We start from the raw sequence: 18,310 nt of genomic DNA on the forward strand, positions 1-18,310 counted from the left end.
ACAGCAACGTGACCAATAAACTCATCAGCCTTGCTTTTCCAACTTGTTGGACGTCTTGCCTGGAGATCCACCTGCGGCCTGAACTTTGTCGTCCCTCTGTCTGAGCGTTTGCGAGACTTTCCTCCGCCTTCCTCGGGAGCCGGGGATCTTTTATCCAAACATTTCCATCTTTGTGATTGTGCAGCCTGGATGGAGCTTCCAGTGTTTCGGCCAGTGAAACCTATCTGCGCTTTTCCTGGCAGCTCGAGATGAACGAGCGTCGCATTAACGAGCGCCGAGTTTCCTTTTGGGAGCAAAAGAGAAAAGGGGGGGGGGGGGGGGGGACAGCGGACGGACAGACAGACAGACGGACGTCCCAGGCGCTTTTTACTTCTCCTCACGCTCACGTCACCGTTGCGCACAATCATGTCGTGTGTCCTATTCTTTTTTTGTGTTGCGCCGCTCATGAGCGCTGCACGGCTCAGCGCGCTCGTCAACTCTGACCTGCAGACTAATGGATGATTCCTCGCAAACAGATGTTGGCCCTGCTTGGAATCGCGGTTGCGAGCAATTATATGATGAACAACAGGCTAATATGCTAATTACTAGCAGCTGCAAATGAAGGGGGTGCGGGCGGGGGGGGGGGCTCGGTGTCACCTGACCGCTGGGCCCCTGCAGACGCTCACCTGCCGAGCCACATCATTACCTCCTTCGCTCGGCGTAACGCAGTCGAGCGCAACGCAACCATGTGCTGCACATGGAGGCGGCGCTCAACACTGGACACTGGAGGCCTTTATGCAGCTTCCCCCCCCCCCCCCCCCTTTTTTTTTTGGCTGAACAAGTGGATCCCCCCCCCGCCCCCCCACGCAGGAAAGGTTTTTACTGGCCGGCCGCATTCCTTCTCATGGCTCGGCCGTGTCGCACACTGAACTTGACCTCTCACACATTCACATGGACTCGCAACTCAACGCTCCGTGACGGCCACTTCCTCCGGCCTCGTTTTCAAAGAGCGATTGCGCGTCTGATGGTGCGTTGCTGCACAGGTCCGGGCACCAAGCAGACCGCAACGCAAAGCGCCGCACAGAAACCTCTCTGTTCGCGCTGCAGGAACAAAACCGGGCCTCTTTCTTACGTCTCGTACGTGCGCTTTTCTTTCTTTTCTTTTTTTTTTTCCTCTTTCTCTCCGCTAGCACGTGTGTACGTTTGCCATATCTGCCAGGTGGGGGCCCCTGGGGTTCCCTGACAAGAGCCATTAAAGTTTATAAGTGTGAGGCCCAGCTGTCAATCAAGCTGACAGGTTGCCGACCCCCGGAGAGGCCTGACCCTCCTGCGAGGGCGAGCCGGGGTCCTGGCGGTCAGGCGGCGCTGAACCGGGAACCGCTCGCTGCTTGTTGAAGGGTCGCTGGCTGGAAGGCTGGAAGGGAGGGAAGACTGAGGAGCTGATTGGTAGGAATGTGGAGATGTGTAACTGCTGTTGTATTTCCCCGCAGCCATCATTCCGTCATTTACAGCGGACGGCTGCAACAACGCAGATCGTCCAAGTTGAAGCCCTTTTTTTTATTCCCCCTCTGTCTTTTTGTGCGGGAACACGGTGACGGACTGTTGTGAATCACTGAGTCACTGAGTCACTGAGTCACCGTTCGCTGACATTTGAAGGTGAAGCCTGGTGACGCCAGATGGCAGCTGGTCACTAAAGAACACGATGTGACCGCGCGGGTGTCCGTTCATCAGTTCATGGATCTCTCGCATGAAATAGATTTAAAAAGAAAAGTGAAGGACTGCAGTAGCGCAGTGGAGGAGGAGCGCAGTGGTGCAGTGACACTTCACTGCCACACGGCCAGCTCTGTGATCGGACCAATAAAGTAACACTGTCCTAAAGAATCTGAAGTTCTCATCCTCTGAATGAGTCTGAGACAAGTGTGTGTGTGTGTGTGTGTGTGTGTGTGTGTGTGTGTGTGCGTGCAGCCTGTCGTGCCACAGCAGGATTAAAGTATCCCTCACCCTGGACTCCACCTCCTCCGACTCCTCCCACTCACTGTTTGTTTTAATTCAAAGAAAAACTTCCACCGTGGCCAAGACCCACCGCCCCACCATCACTTCTTCTTCTCCTCCCTCTTCTTCTTTCTTCTTCTCTCTCTGACTTTCTACCCCCACAACTCTGTCTTGCCAACGCTCTTTTTTTTCTCCCTCCTCCTTCTTCACACACTTCTCTGATGGTCTTTCATTCCGCCGCCGTCGTTAAAAGAAAGAGGAGAGGGGGTTGCATGTTGCCTGGGATGGAATGTCGAGAGCCGAGTGCGCCTGCTTGCCAGAGTGGGATGAGGACGTGTTGTGTTTTGCAGTCGGCCAAAAGGGAAATTGAATCATTCCGGGTTGGGAGGCTACTTTGGGGAATGGAAGCGTTTCCTCCACGACTCGCAGAGATTCATGAGCTTAGCTGCACAATCCCAAAGGTGTTGGTCTGTGTGTGTGTGGTGTGTGTGTGTGTGTGTGTGTGTGTGTGTGTGTGTGTGTGTGTGTGTGTGATGAAGTGTGTGTTTCAGTCCATGCATGTGCACAGCACAGGGAGGGAGTGGGTGGTAGTTTGTACTGATGGAGAGCAAAGTTGTGTGTGAGTGGGCGGAGTGCAGCATCTGCTCGGCCTGTTTGTTCTCTGCTGTCGGCCGCTGAGCCCCCGTCCCACTCCTCTGTCCTCTGCTGGGGTGCGTTCAGCACCGCTGGGGTGCGTTGATCGACACTCATGTTGCTCACTACGCGGTGACGTATCGGCTGACCGGGACAAGCGCCTTGACATGCGTCAAGTGTTGAGCGTTAGCGGGACGTAACGGAGAGAATCCGGTCATTTTTCAAAAATAAAATTGTTCACTCAGATAATGAATGAAACGGGATTAATTTAACAGAAGTCAATTATTCTTTCTGTTCCGGCCCGATATCAAATGACCCGCGGGCCGGCACCGGTCTGCGGCCCCGGTGGTTGGGGACCACTGGTTTAGAACTTGCAAAACACAGCGCCGGTCTGCAGAGAAACCATGTGATGATCTTGGACTTTGCCCGAAGAGGTCGTGGTTTTCACCCTTTGTTTACTGCCTCCATCAAAACTACCGTCCAGGTGTTTCAGAAGGTGGTCCCAGAACGGTTGGCGCCGAAGCCAAACTGGGTTTTTTTTTCAGTAACACAGGAGCATTGTGACATCACAAAGGGCCTTCTCGCACACGCACACGCACACACATTTGCAAAAAGTCAATCTAACAAAAAAAAATAAAAAAATCTGGCAATTGTCAAACTTGACACAACTGCATCATGTGCAGGGTTTGTGAAAACACAGAAACTCCTCCTGGCCCACTTTGATCCGTCGGTGCTGGAAGAGGTGAACAGGAAGAGGTGAACAGGAAGAGGTGAACAGGAAGTGCTTTGTGTTGTCTTCCAGTTGGAGCCCATCCCCGACGCCGTCATGCAGCAGCGGCCCAACGCCAACGCCGTGCGCTCCATGGAGACGGTGCTGGAGGTCCACGGTGAGTGGAGGTCCACGCTCAGCGTCTCCGAGATCAAACTAAATGTCAGAGCGCCCGTCCTGACCTTTGACCTGCCTCCCCTGCAGGTAAATACTGGCGCTCCCTCCAGCGCTCGGCCTCCACGCTGGGCTGCTCGCTCAGCGAAGCCCTGCAGCGCGACGCTGAGGAGGCGGAGACAGTGTCGGCCATGGCGTCGCTCTCCGTCGCCAACAAGCACATTGGAAAGAGGTACACAAGCAGACACTCACAACTGTGGTGGAGTTCAATTTTTTTTTTTTTTTTCTTCACATCGTCGTGATGTTTCTGCTCAATCCAGTAACACAATATGACGTCTTTATTTGTCTGGACGATCAGCAGCAGGACCGAAGAGGAGCCCATGGAAGAGGAGGCTCCATTGTAGAGAGGAGCTCCCTCCTGAGCCGTCCGACCCGACCCGACCCGACCCGCCGCGACCTCTGACCTCTGCTGGCTTCCGCCTCCTGACAGGAAACGGAACGGCCGAGGAACAGCGGCGTCTTGGACTGATGGGCGGAATGATCACTTTTTAGGAGCAACCGGCCAGTCGGGCGCCACCTGATGGCTGGCGGAGCAACTGCTCCTCTGTCTCATTGATTGTTTTCTTGTTTTCCTGGATGTGACTTCACACTACAACAACGACGGCGGCGACGGTGGTGGATGTTTCACTTCTTTCTTTTCGCTGCCAGACAGCAGCTGACTGTGCGTTTGTGCCTTTCTGCCTTTTTCAAGCTTGTGGATCGTTTCTGTTTTTTGGAAAGAGCTTTTTTTGCCTTTAAGTGCATCTGGGACAACAACTACGACAACTACGACAGCGACGACGGCGACGGCAAGAAGGGCGCTGCCGTCGTCAACCCCTGGACCTTGGTTCTCTGCAGGTTTGGTCGGCGTCTGAGAACACCAGAACTTTTCCTCTCGAGGATCCTGTAAACTTTGCCGCTTCTCCAGCCGTCCCGCCCGGCCGCCTCTCGCACACTTTTCCACTCAGCCTTAGTGGTGACGTTGCTACGCAAACACATTTCAACGATGCCTGGACACTCAGTGGAGCTGCGAGCGCTTCTCTCTGTAGCACCCCGCCACCTTCTTTGGTTTTGGTTGTTTTTTTCCTCCAGCAGTAGCTCAGTTCTGTTGAATGAAATCAACTGTTGTAATTTGATTTTTTTTAAAAAACATTTTTCTTTTATTTTTTATTTTTTTATCATCTCACTTGTGGTGACGGTTCACAGGCAGTATTCAGACCCGACGTTTTATTTGATGTCTCGCTCTGGCAGGTCAGGACGATGAGCGACGGGGCAGGAATGAATCTCACATGGGCCAATTTGTCGGGCCGTCCCTCTTTAAGAGGCGGCCGGTGAAAGTGGCTCTGCCACCTGGGACTCTTCTCTGTTTTTCCTTCGTCTTCTTCTTCTTTTTCTTCTCCCCTTCAGCCTCCCTGCAGCTGCTGCAGTGTGTTGGGCCTCTTGTTAAAGACACATCTGCTGCCCAAATGTCAGGTGCTGAAAGGCAGGTGTGTACATCTGTTTGTAGACCGCCGAGCAGCAGCAGCAGCAGCAGCAGCAGCAGCAGCTGCAGCTGCGTCGCTGGGTGGAAACACACAGACTCAGACGAGCTTTTGTTTGCTTGTTTGTTTGTTTGCGTGATGCTTTTCTCTTCTGATTCTCCTCTGCGGTCGGTGACGCAGCAGTCCAGTCGACGTCACCTCCCAAATTTATTTCCACTTCTTTATGACGGGCGCCACGTAGCTCGTAGCTGGGACCGGGATCTTCTGGGTCGCCTCACTGGGTTTGGCCGCTGAAAGATGCTTCGAACACTGACTTTTTTTTTTTTTAATCTTTTTTTTCCCCCCCATTGTTGTTTTGAATTTCTCTCGGAAATCCTCATATTGTTCAAATATCTGATATCAGAACACAAGACGGTTTACAGGCAGACAGATTGGAAGTTGTCCAACACACCAGCGATCAGTCCAGTCACAGTGACAGTGCAGTTATTACATTGTTACACACACACACACACCACACACCCTTAAAGCTCCTGTGCTATGCAAAATTCCCTTCTTTCTTTCTTTTTTTTTTTTCCAACTTCCCAGAAATGAGAAAACTCCTTTCTTGCCTCTGTTTGTTTCTCAAACCCTCTGTGATGTCACAGAGGGCTCTGATGGGCTTTTATCCCACCCCCTCGCAGCCCAGCACACTTTCTGTTCTTTTTCTCTTTCCCTCGTGATGACGTGGAAGGTCCGACTCTTCGATTTGGTTCTGGAAAACCAGGACGTGAACGTTTCAACAACGCTGCCGCTTGCAAAGTGTCTGGAATTGAAACCTTACAGCCGCCCAGCCGCTGCCTGGCCCACGGGCCCCGGACCTTCTCTGTCCTTCGCTGCCGTTGTTGTCATTGACTGTACATACGATCGAAGGTGGCTGTGGCATCGCAGTGACCTTCCACACCGTCGGCTCCTCACGCTGCTCTCAAAGCGTTGCGTTGTAAAGTTGAAACATCTTCACACACAAAGTGAAGATTCTGGGTTTTTTTCCTTGACGTTCCATGAACTCGTTTCTTCTGGGTGGGAGGGTTGCAGTGCAGATGTTTCTACTTTGTGTAACAATGCGCAATTGTGTATTTACTGTCTGTTAATAGTAGATTTATATATGAAAGAAATTATTATATTATATATATATATATATATAAGAATATATGGATCCATGTGATACGATGAGCTTGTTTCTGAGGGGATCGTCGAGAGGTTGTGTTGAAGGCACCGCCTGGTGTCGCTGCATCACCGCCGTGTCAAGTAGCATTTTGGCCCGTTTGTCCTTTTAGTTTCCCAGCACTGACGATGAGTTTTATTTTTTGTCTGTGTTCATTCCATCGGTACCGTACGACACTAGACACTGGGCCAGTCGGCGCCCTCTATTGAGCCTTAAACCTTCATGCACTTCTCAGTCCTGTTCCACGGTCCCTTCCTCTCTTTGTGTGTGTCGATGTTACAAATGGAAGGCAGAGCAAAGACCCGCGAAAGCAACTTTGTGCGCTGTGTGTTTCGCACAGCTGCGACTGAAAGCCAGGATCAAAGTGGTGATGTGTCCCTCGGAGATTTTATGAATGTTGTACTTTTATTCACTGGCAGCAACAACAACAACAACAACAACAACAACAAAAAATGTTGAATGACAGAAACTCGTTTCGCTTCATGCCATCGTCACATTCCTCTGCAAGGCCTTACAAACGACTTTATACGATCGCCACTCGTATTTTTTTTTCTCATCAATATAAATATTTTAATTGTCTCGCCTACATTCCAGCAGTTTGTGTGAGTGATCTGTGTCGGTTAAAAAGTCCAACTGAAATCCAGTGTTTCCATCGTCGCCAAATTACTCAAAACTCTAGTGAGCAACAGTCAACGCACTTTTTTTTACACACACACACACACACACACACACACAAATCACCACCACCATTGCCCCCACTACCACCACCACCACTGCCACCACAATCTAACCGGTCTTAACACACGGATGTGTTCTGTTGTGTTCTTGGATTTTGTGTTACAGGATTGTCTTTTGTTTTGCTTTCATGTTTTTGAGTGATTTGTAAAGGAGATTGTTTCTTCCTCTTTGACTGAATGTATCTGACCTCCACTGGCAGCCGGGGACGTCGGCCTGCCATTTTTTGTACATAAACAAGACAGAGTGGAAATTGTGGGCTCGGGATTTTGTCTAGGCACTGTTGTAAATCACACAACGTAGTTGTATCAAGTCCAGTTTGTGTTCACGGCCACGTCGTGTCAGACCTTCACGTCTCCCTTCCATTTTTTCCGCCCTTCCACATTTTTATCAAGATACTTTTTCACACCGATTGCGAGTCACAACGTGAGAATGTGTTGAATCCGGCTGTCCGGAAATTTTACCTCACAGCTTGGATTCGATGACATCTCTGCATGTCAGCACCGCTCACTGAGATGTTGTTTTTTTTCGGTAACCCGGCCCAGAAACATTCCCAGAACCTTTGCACGGCGGTGCCAGTCGTGGGGTTTAACGCCGCTGAAAGCTTTGGTTTCTCACTTGAAGCCAAAACTAGCACAGTCTGGCTGCTCTCGCCCTCACTTTCCTCGTCTGAACACACGATAAGCGGTGACAAAAGGATGAAGAAGAAGAAGAAGAAGAAGAAGAAGAAGAAGAAGAAGCAAAAAGAAACTTCCTGGTTCCATTTGGTTTCCATTGGAAGTTCCAAGCTGCTTCTCTTGGTGGCAACGTTGGACTTTGATTCATCAGTTTTTTTTTTCCTCTCTGCATGATCCGTTTTTACCGCTTACCTTCCTTCAAGTCTGTCTGTCTGTCTGTCTGTCTGTCTGTCTGTCCATGCCACATATCAGCACAAGGGGGCGAGCACTGAAGGACTTGAGGTTAATATGTTTCACTGTATCCAAACTGTCTCTTACTGCTTTTTTCCTGCTTGGGTGGAGGAGGAGTTTTCCATGTTGTTCTTGTACCTGTAGGACGTGGAAGACTTAATTTTACAAAAGAAAAAAAAAATCAAAATTAACAACAACAAAAAAAAAAGTATCTAGCACTTGTAACACAAACAATAGAGTTTATTGTATTTATGTAGAAAAAGTAACGTTTTAGCTGGACACTTTGTAAAGTTGCAACAACAGAATGGAAAACTCGTGTCTTTTCTTTCTTTTCTTTTTTCAGTACCAGGCAACATGTGACTTTGCTGGACTTGTTGTTCTTTGTCATGTCCGGACTGTCAAAGGGCTCCATCAAGACGCCTGGATAATTACAGTTGTCCATTCCACTAAATAAGCCAGTTATCTCGATGACCACTGTGGTTCAAAAACAGTTCTAGGTTTACATATGTATAAAATGCATACTATTTTTTTTTTTTTTTTTTTTTTACCATTTATGTTATTGACTTGACCCACCATTGTTACAGAACTAGACCTTTTTTTCTGGGGAACCATCGCTCTAACATCTTGTCTTTGACATCTCAATATAAAGTATTGTTTTGGAAGAAAAGGCACCGTGTGGTTTTGTTCCGTTGTTCAGCGTCTGCTTTGACGTGGAGGAAAGTTTGGTGAGCTGCTGGGGAAATATTTCTGTCAGAAGGTGAGGAGGAATTTCTGTCTCACCAACACCAGTTGACCAGTCAGCCAACCGACTGCTTTTCACTACTTTCCAGTTTGCCGACCCCAGTTTCAGAACGACCTCGTGAGCTTTTGAAAGGTGCCGGTGATTAGAATTACACGTGATTTCTCGCAGAACTGCAGCTCCGTTTACCAATACGATTTTCGTCTTAGCTGTATGAAAAACAAATAAATAAAAATAACAATAAAAAGTTCTGCACTGAGGAGCTAGATCACCCGTAGGAAAACTACGGCCCGGGGGCCATATGTGGCCCATTAAGCTTTTCAATGCGGTCAGTTATAAAATAGCTGTATTTCATCCATTTCTCAGAGAGAGTCGTTTGAATAAGAGCTAGATACCCTGGCCCTTCCAAGATTGTTTGTTTTTGCTTTTTTTGTTGTAACCATCTTGTTTATTTTCAATGGACATTAAAGCACATGTTAGCTATAGTGCTTTACCTGTGGCCCTCAAAAAGTCTTAAGGTCAGTTTTATCAGAATTCAATGTTTTTTTTTAAAAAAAAAAGAAAAAGAAAAAAATCATTGCTGCAATATTTAAACTTTAACTGAGTTTCTCACCTGGAGCTATTAGATCCAATACAATCACCCTGACGAGCAGTTACACTGGTTATCACAGGTTGATTGCAAGCGATCCCTCCATATAAAATCAAAGTCTTCACAGCCATTGATTTCATATCACTGGAATCTTTGTGCCACCTTCTCTGCCGTTCCAGATGGCCTTTTACCACATTTCTCTCAGTTTACAGTAGTTCTGTCATCAGCCCTTGATGAAGAAAGTGAATAAAATGGGTGGAGTTCACCAGTAAGTCCACAGGGAGGCAACGTTGCTGGAAGTGGAACCAAGGGGCCCCACAGTAGCTTTGACTGGGATTAGCCACCCATTTGGAAAGGTCAAAGGTGTGAGCTGGTGTCCAAATAAACAGCAGTGAATCCCTGTTGGTGGTGGAACTAACGCTAAGACAACAGCCCCAAAGCAAACAAAACCAATCCCGCCTCACCTCTCCTCAAATAAACACACATTCCACCGCTTTCCTGTCAAACTCCCAGTCTGGGAAGTAACAGTGTAAATATTACCGCGGTCTCGGCCCTTTGTAGGCTCGTCACGATCTTCGTAAATCACGGCGGGCCTCGGCACAATGTGGTACCGGGGAGGTAAACAAAGAGGGGCAAAGCTCAGGGTGCTTGAGAGAGAAGCGGTAAACGGCGTCTCGGGGGACAATATTTACCATCATGGTGATGCAGTAAAGAGCCTCGAGGGCGCTCTCATGCCAGGTCTGGAATGTGACCTCTTTGCGGTTCCTCGGTGGCAGGAGACGCCGTCGCAGGCACAGCCCGCCCGTCCTCACCTTTAGCTTTCTACGCTACGTAACCGTCCACAACTCCTGGCTGCGCTGGATGGAGAGGTCAGGTCAGAGGGAAGGCGGAGCCTGGCTGTTTGTTGAACTTTCCCCCCATCCCCCCCACCCCCCGTCTTAAAGGCCAGCCCACAAGATGGCCGCCTCTTGGCCACAACAAAGCGTCAGGATGTCAGCGAGGACGGAGATCAGGGAAATCCCCTCGATCTGTTATCCCTCTCGTTACGCCGCGGTGACATATTCTGGTGTGCGGCGGCTCTCTCGCCTCTCCAGTCTCCTTGCGATGGTTGTTTGTTTGCTCTGTCATTACCCGGCCACCGGTGTATGTAAAAAAGGGCCTCATCCTCCCAGTTGTGCGCATCACGCCTTTTAATTGCAGGTCTGACGGACTCGAAATGGCACTGAGGCTTGGCCAGATGCTAAGATGACAAGTAGGACTAATTACAGATGAGTCATTAGGGTGCCCTTTGGAGCCTCAACACATGTTGACCCCCTCCTACCTCCCCAACTCAAAATACACTTCCAACACTGGGCTTTGAGCCCGTTTCAAATGCCCCTCCGAGAGGAGTCCGTGTGTCCAAACGGGGCCAGCTAAAACCTGAGACGTCAAGGCTTTAAAGACTCAAGTGGCTCGTCTGCATTTATCTGGTCAGTTCATCACAGTCCTCGCACTGTCAAGCAGTAGATCTCCTCGGAATTCTGTTCAAATTTTTTTTTCTCAATCAGCCTGAAAATCACCATCCTATCAGAGTCTCACAAGGGACGAAGAGATAGAATACAAAATATCAACATAGCCAAAAATTGCAGGGACAAAAAAAATTCCCCAAAAATCCTGAATCGGCTCGAAACTCCCTGAAATCACCGTCTTATCATAGTTCAGCATGAGATGGAGAGAAACTTGAAAAAAAAAACTACGTACTATAGTATTTATAGAATAGTATGTTGTCATATGACGTCAACTCCACACTGAGTAAGAGAAAGAGCTTCGAATGAATTCAAGCGGTTCACCTCTGCTTTTCATAAGAGTTTAACTATAATTACGTCAAAGACATTTTTCTTACGTGCCAAGCTACGTGAAAGCTCTTTGGATACTTCCATTGAACTTTTAAATCCAAGTTCACCCATTGTTGGTCTTGAACCGCCAACCACAGGAATTGTAGGTCAGCACTGTTACACAGTGAGCTATCTACTGACTCTGCAAGAACGCCTACTGGCAAATGTATCGTTCTGTTTTGGTCCATTAAACTTCAAAATGGGTCACTGCCCATTGTAAGTCTTGATCCATCAACCTTGGGACTTAGAGTCAGTTGTCTTTCCCCATGAGCCATTTGCTGACTGTTTGGCTTCATCTACTGGTGAATTTATCTTTCTTCTCCCGGCAGTGGCCTTCAAAATGCAACCGACTGCAAGACTCGAACCGCTGACCTCGGGATTCAAAGACAGACGTCTTGCACACTGAGCTATCTGTGCTGTTGGGACACCGACTGGCGAATTCATCTTTGTCACCAAAACTCACTTGCTTTGCTGTTCTTTGATAGCTTAGCATGAAAAAGAGTGAAAGAAACTCCCTGAAATCAACCTGGTCCTATCAAAGTTTAGCAAGAGACGGAGAGGTAGAATCTCATCATGTCCTGTCATGGGGTGAGACACCGAGGCTTTTTCGCTTCCTTGGCCACCAGCGCTGAAGACGGCCTAGTGGTGAACAACGCCGACTCCCAGACAGGAGGTCACAGGATCGAATCCAGCGTGGACCTGAGGTACAACGCTTGTGTGAGGGTGTGTGGGTGTGTGTGTCTAAACAAAATCAAAACCAAAATCAAAAACAATACTAAAATCAAAACTAAAACAAAAACAAAAACAAAACTAAAATCAAAAACAAAAACAAAAACAAAACTAAAAACAAAACTAAAATTAAAAATAACCCTAAAAACAAACCTTCAAAAACTTTGTCCGTTGCGTCCGCCGAATTTCCAAGCATTTCAATCTTCCGACGTTGGGAATTTCCTTCAACTGAGATCAACAGGAAGCAGCAAACAGGTAACAATTTTTTTGAAGCACTTATATTCATATGAAACTCACAGGAATTGCCTTCCTATCATAGTTTAGCATGAGACAGAGTGGGAGAAGGCAAAATCTTAACATGTCTGAAAACTGAACTGGGGTTGGACTTAGACTTGGTGTTAGGGTTAGGGTTAGGGTTGGGGTTGAGGGTGGGGTTGCATGCTGTTACTGAGTTGACTTAATTTGCCTCAATGGAGTAAAAGCCTGATCTGATAACAGTTGTGGAAAACACACAAGCAATGGTTTGTGTAATATTGAAATTGATGTGAGCAAATGTTTTGTGGTTCTCTGATGTTGGTTTTCTTTTGGCTCGTTGGGCCAAACTGTATTTCCTAATTTACACCAGCAGAAAGCCTCTCATTTCAAACTAAAATATATATATATATATTTTTAGATTTTTTTTTTTTTTTTTTTTAATCATCTAAACACCAAACATCTTTTGTTATTTGGTCTCTTCACTAGATGCATATTAGCATATTGCTTATTATATATATATATATATATATCCCAAGGTATCTGGGAGAATAATAGCAGTAAGTTCCAATGAGGTCGTTACCAGTTCAGCTCCTGCGAGAGAAACATCTGTACGCATGATACAATGTCACAGACATCATCACATTTTCCTTTTCTTTCTTTCTTTACTTTCTTTCTGTTTTCCTTCTATCTTTCTTTCCTTCTTTTAGAGGGAACGTATTCTTTTCTCGATGTCTTCTATTCCGAGCACCAGTTGTGGAAACCCAGGCTGGACAGACGCTGGACCCCGTGACCCTTGACTGCTCCTCCCGGCAGGTTTTTCCAGCGGCCCAGTGTGGTGGTCCCATCCATTGTGTGTTTGAAAAGCTGTGCACTGTTTGCTTGTCTTGCTACTGTCTGTGCGTAGTCTGGTGTTGGCCGTGCACTCACGTCTGCTGGGTGTGAAGACGCCGCGCTGTAAAAGCTGCTGCAAACATAACACTGACGCTGGGTCACTGTCAGCTGGAAGCTGTAGAGCAAAGGTCAGAGATGGTACACATGATGTCTTCTCATCTTTAAGAAGGAGAAACTCCTTCATTCTTGTTTTGCTGACTCTCATTATGTGTGGAGGTTCATTTCATCATCAAGTCAGCGGTTTGTTTGTTTTTTTTTTGTCCACTTGTCAACTTGAGTCTCGCAGCATGATACAAATACAAAAGACCATTTCTTTCGTTTCTTAAACCTATTAGATTTATTTTCCGCATCCATCAGGGAAAGAACTTGTCGAAGATGTTTGGAGAGGGAAACCGTTTTGAAGAGACAAAAAGACTGAACCGTGATTGTTTGGAGAATCTGTCCTTCAGAAATTGGGTTATTGTTTTATAATAATTTCATGTTTTCCCCCGAAGCTGCTAACAGATGGAGGCTCATCTTCTTGCCAAAGTCAGACTGGTGGACAAAGTGGTAAAACTTATTTTCCACTGAGAGAAGCCTTCACTGCTGCTCTTTGTTTTTATTGTAATTTAATAAAAACAAAAACACCAAATATCCAGTTTTATATAAAACCTCAGATACTGCAACAATCACTTTTCCAGAATTCATTCATTTCGAAGGTATTTTTAAATCATTATTTTGAAGGGCAGCTTCAGAGTGCAGCTGACTTACAAAATTTGAGGGTCAAGGGTGAAGGTCAAGTTGAAGTCATTAATGAAGGTCAGGATGGAGGGTTGCTGCTGCGTCGCTGCTTCTTTCTGTCGTCCACATTGAGATTCTGGCTGCTCCTCTGCTCCTCCTCTGCTGCTCCTCCTCTGCTCCTCCTCTGCTCCTCCTCTGCTGCTCCTCCTCTGCTCCTCCTCTGCTGCTCCTCCTCTGCTCCTCCTCTGCTGCTCCTCTGTTCCTCCTCTGCTGCTCCTCCTCTGCTTCTCTGCTTCTCTGCTCCTCTGCTGCTCCTCTGCTGCTCCTCCTCTGCTTCTCTGCTCCTCTGCTGCTCCTCTGCTGCTCCTCTGCTGCTCCTCCTCTGCTTCTCTCCTCTGCTGCTCCTCTGCTGCTCCTCTTATTTTTAGTATTTAGTATGTTCGACTGCACCGATGGTTGCCACTTAATTTTGTTGTCAACCTTGAAAACGACAATAAAGTTTCTATTCTATTTTTGCTATATAATGTGCAAAAGCAATGCAGCATACAAGAAATTTTCTTTTTTTTTTTAATAGATTCAACCATGTCAGCATGTCGTCACACCGACTGACAGGGTCTTTTCTTCATACAGCCAGTTCTCCGACCCAGTTATGAAACATGTGGTAAGTGTCACAAGCCTGTCCTGTAAACTGCTGCTTTGACACGGATACTTAAAATACAGATTGCTTGTTTGGATTCTCAGATGTGAGGAAAATACTTTTCCAAGGATGAGATGGTTGACAATTTTCCCTTAAAAAAAAAAGAAAAGAAAGAAAAAGCAACAACTAAATTTGCTTCTGAGGTTTGCAAGTATTGCTCCAAACAGCGAGAATGTGCTGATCTTGTTTAACTTTCTGTGTTTAAAGTGTCACTTGTTGCATGCGTCCCCTGCCTCTCCTCCCTGTGGCATTGCGGTGCGGCCGTCGCTTCATTTATTTACTCGGTTCAGGCACCCAGAGTCAATTTCATTCTTTCCAGAAGCTGAAGCAAATGTTTCTCACCGACAATTACAATTGTGTTGTGTAAATAATTACACATCAAGTTTAAACTCTTGTTGTATTGGCTGGCTCCTCAGATCTTCTCCTCGCTCCGCAACACACACGCACACACACACACACACACACACACACACACAGGGAGAGTTGGGAGGAAGAGACGACCCAGTGACCTCTGCTGACCCCGGCGGTCCTGATGAAGAGTCCAGGAGGAGGACGAGGGTGGCGGGGGAGGGGAAGGGTCGGCGGTCATCTCACAAACACAGCAGGAAGTCGGCGTGCGAGACCAATCAGATTCCACAGCTGAAGGTGAAGAGGACGGCGGAGCTGTTGAGACTCAGAGGAATGGTGAGTGTCACCGAGGTGCCGCTGCTGCCTCGTTTGTCTTCCCTGATCAATTATCACTCCCTTCAGTCGGCGAGCTGTGACCAGAGCCTCCGCGCTAGCCGGGCCGCTTAGATTTGAACGTGGAAAATTGATTTCATTCATCTTGCCTGCTTCTTTTCAGTCGATCATAAAATCCCATCACCGGGACTTTTTTTTTTTTTTTATCTCTTTCATTTCATTTTATTTTACTGTCGACGATCTCAGGGGCGTCTTTCACAAAGGAGGTTCACCAAACTCCGACTTTCACCATAAACTCTGTTATAAAGTTCTGAAACTCAGAGTTTCCGGTTTCTTCACAGCGGTTTCGAGTTGAGCTAATGAACACTGTGGAGTCCAATAAAAATTCTACCAGTCACTCCCTCATAAATACGCATATCCTTGACACAGTTCAGTGCTCACCACGTGCACTTGAAATCATGCAGTTATACTTGATATTCTATTAAAGAGAACGAAAATCCTTCAGAAAATATATTGAAAATATTATGAATTAATGATCATTTTATTATTCACCAAAATGTATTTTCTTTCCCGCTTCACAGTTATTTCATACATCGGGATGAAATGTAAAATGTTGTTCAGGCTCTGCATGTGAGTGAGAGTTTAAAGTATTTCATTGTGGAACAGCAAGGAAATGCAGCAGGAAGTGATGTCATATGCACCAATTACTAGGCTTTTAACTAAAATGGTTCCTTAGTCTGTTCTGTTGTTATTTTTCTTTGATATACAAAGTCTCGGTCTCGGTCTCGATCTCGATGCCCTCCAGTCTTGACAATGTCTTGGTCTCAATGATTGTGGTCTTGACTACAACGCTACAAAATCCTACTAAATTGAAAATATGCCCCGACTCTGTTTCCTGCAGCAGTACAAACCTCAGGTTCGAGTCCTGTGAGGAGGTCAGGAAGCAAACAATTCCTGCCCCGAGGCCTCGCGGACGATGCAGCGGGGGCCGTCTGCGAAGGATCAAAGCCTCCAGGGGTCGCTGATGAAATGATGGAATGGAGGGCGAGCCGGAGAGGTTTGCCAGAGCTCGCTCTAATTCCTCCTCGTCCCGGCAGCCCCGACAGCCCGGGCTCTGCCAAGGAGCGCTGACAGCCGCTCGGCGCTGTCCCCGCCGTGTGAGGTTCTCTCCGTCAGGCATCGGCTGTCAATAGATCTGCGCCGGCCGCAGCCAAAGCAAATTCATCCGCATCCGCCGCAAGAGGCAATTGTGAGGGGTTCCGTGAGCTGAGCCTTCAGAGACTCGGGGATATTTTCTCTTAACCCATTGTGTTTAATTTTCACTCAACGCCAGGTTCAACAACCTAATAACCTTTTTTAAAAAAAAAGGGGAAAAAAAGACTAGCATTAGGATGAAATTCTCGGCAAATGATCTGCCGCACGGCAGCTCGAGAAACCGAGTGGAAGTGAAGAATTCTTCCGATAATTTGGCTGAAAAGCAGCAGCACTGAAACAAAGCAGTTTTAGAACAAAAACAAAATCCTTTCCAAGCGACAGGGCATGTGTTCTCTCTCCTTCCACCTTTTTCTAGGAATGTATTCTGCTATATTAGATAATAAAAATAATAATAATAATAATAATATAATAATAATAATAATAATGAGGTGTATAAGATTTAAACAGTGTCGTTTTCTGTAATTCATGGTGAGCAATAAACCTGCAGAGACAGAAAGATCAACGCTTGAATCAATCAAAAGCCTCCGAACGTAGCTCTGCCAACTTTCAAATGTTACAACACACACACACACACACACACACACACACACACACACACACACTCAGATACGGAGGGGAAGTTCAGTGACGCCGACACCAGTTTGGCGTGGGTCTGAAGCGGACCAACAGGCAACGGTCTGAGGCACACGGAGCGTAAACCTTCGCTTTATTCCCCTTTTACTGCAAATTAAAGTTTTGTAGCTTTTTCCGTCTGATTTTACGGGAAACATCTGGATGGCTCTCACCGCTGGAGCAGTGGCCCCGGGTGATTCTGTGCCGCTCAGCTGTGAGGGCCCGGGATAATGAGCAGGTATCAAACGGGCTCCTATGGCTCCGCCGTCCCAGCTCGGAGGACAAGATCTCGGACCACAGGAGACGTCTTCGTCCTGGACAAATGGCAGCTCGAGGCATCGTTCTGTTTGTCGCCTCAACGCTAAGGCAGAGCAGGACCGATTGCACTCGGCAGTCAGAAACCAATGTCGGCACCAGATCTCATTGCACAGCCCTCCCTGCCTCCAGTGTCCAGACCTTGAACTGAAAACGAGCCGCTTTCCCAGCATGCGCTCATCCCACTGATGGAAATGAAAATCGGCAGCTTCATCCAAGACGCGGTGATCCAAAAGACATCCCGAGCAGATCCAGAGGACATCGCACACGGGCTGGACCTTCTGGGTCGCACAGTTTCAGACGCTCTCTTGTATCCAAAAAGTGTGGTCAACGTTTAAAATACAGCTCCCCGCGCTGCAGGGAATTTGAAACATGCAGGACTTTGAAACATCAAACAGACTTCCAAATGACATAACGAATATTTATAGGCGAGATCTTTCCTTTTCTCATTGTGTCTCATGGGAAAGAATCTGCAATTGGGCCCGACCAGCGTGAGGGTTCAAATCCAGCACGTCTGCACCTCCATGGCTCCTCTCGTCTCTCTGCCTGATCCACAGTGAGGCTCTGCAACAACACGTGTTTGTTTTGCGTGTGCGCATGGGGAGGAAATGATTTGGCTGTTTAGACGTATGTGAGGAGCAGCAGCAGCAGCAGCAGCAGCAGCAGCAGCAGCAGACCGACACGTTCAGCCAAGCATCCGCACAATGAGCTCCTTTCAGCGCTCAGATCGGATCTGGGCAAACGAGATGTAAACACTTGGCCCGCTGCTGCAGGGGCGCACGCACTTATTATTGTCCTTATCTGGGCTGGAGGGGCTCCTTAAAGAGCAGCTGCCATTAGAGATGATTAGTCCTCGTTGGAGCGTTTTATAACGACGCCGGGGTTTGAAAGCGAGCTCGAATCTCCTGCGTTCTCTCTCTCGCTCTTTTTTTTTTTTTTTTTTTTTTTTTTTTTTTTTAATGAAGCTGTGCGTTTTTACGGCCTTTCTTTAAAGATTTCTTTCCATAACAAGAAGAAGGGAGGGGATGCGGGGGAGTGGGAGCGGGGGGGGGGGGGGACAAATCTCACACCCAGCAGCAGTCAAGAAGAAAAAAAATATGGTGTTGGTATTTTAATTTCCTCATCGGGGGAAGCTGAACAAA

At 47.3% G+C, this 18,310-nt stretch overlaps 1 protein-coding gene across 1 annotated transcript in view; it reads left to right on the forward strand.

Moving 5' to 3' along the window:
* The window catches only part of hdac4 (histone deacetylase 4), a 90,327-nt gene extending 81,809 nt beyond the window's left edge, over window positions 1–8,518 (forward strand). The window contains exons 25-27 of the mRNA XM_076048461.1: window positions 3,407–3,491; window positions 3,578–3,719; window positions 3,846–8,518. Of these exons, the coding sequence (XP_075904576.1) occupies window positions 3,407–3,491; window positions 3,578–3,719; window positions 3,846–3,891 (273 nt within the window). The 3' untranslated portion in view covers window positions 3,892–8,518. The remainder of the gene's footprint in view (window positions 1–3,406; window positions 3,492–3,577; window positions 3,720–3,845) is intronic.
* The last annotated feature ends 9,792 nt before the right edge of the window (window positions 8,519–18,310 follow it).

This window comes from Nelusetta ayraudi, unplaced genomic scaffold (assembly GCF_046127955.1).
Source record: "Nelusetta ayraudi isolate G7.1 ecotype Tasmania unplaced genomic scaffold, CSIRO-AGI_Nayr_v1 ptg000102l, whole genome shotgun sequence".
In the NCBI taxonomy this organism is placed as follows: Eukaryota; Metazoa; Chordata; class Actinopteri; order Tetraodontiformes; family Monacanthidae; genus Nelusetta; species Nelusetta ayraudi.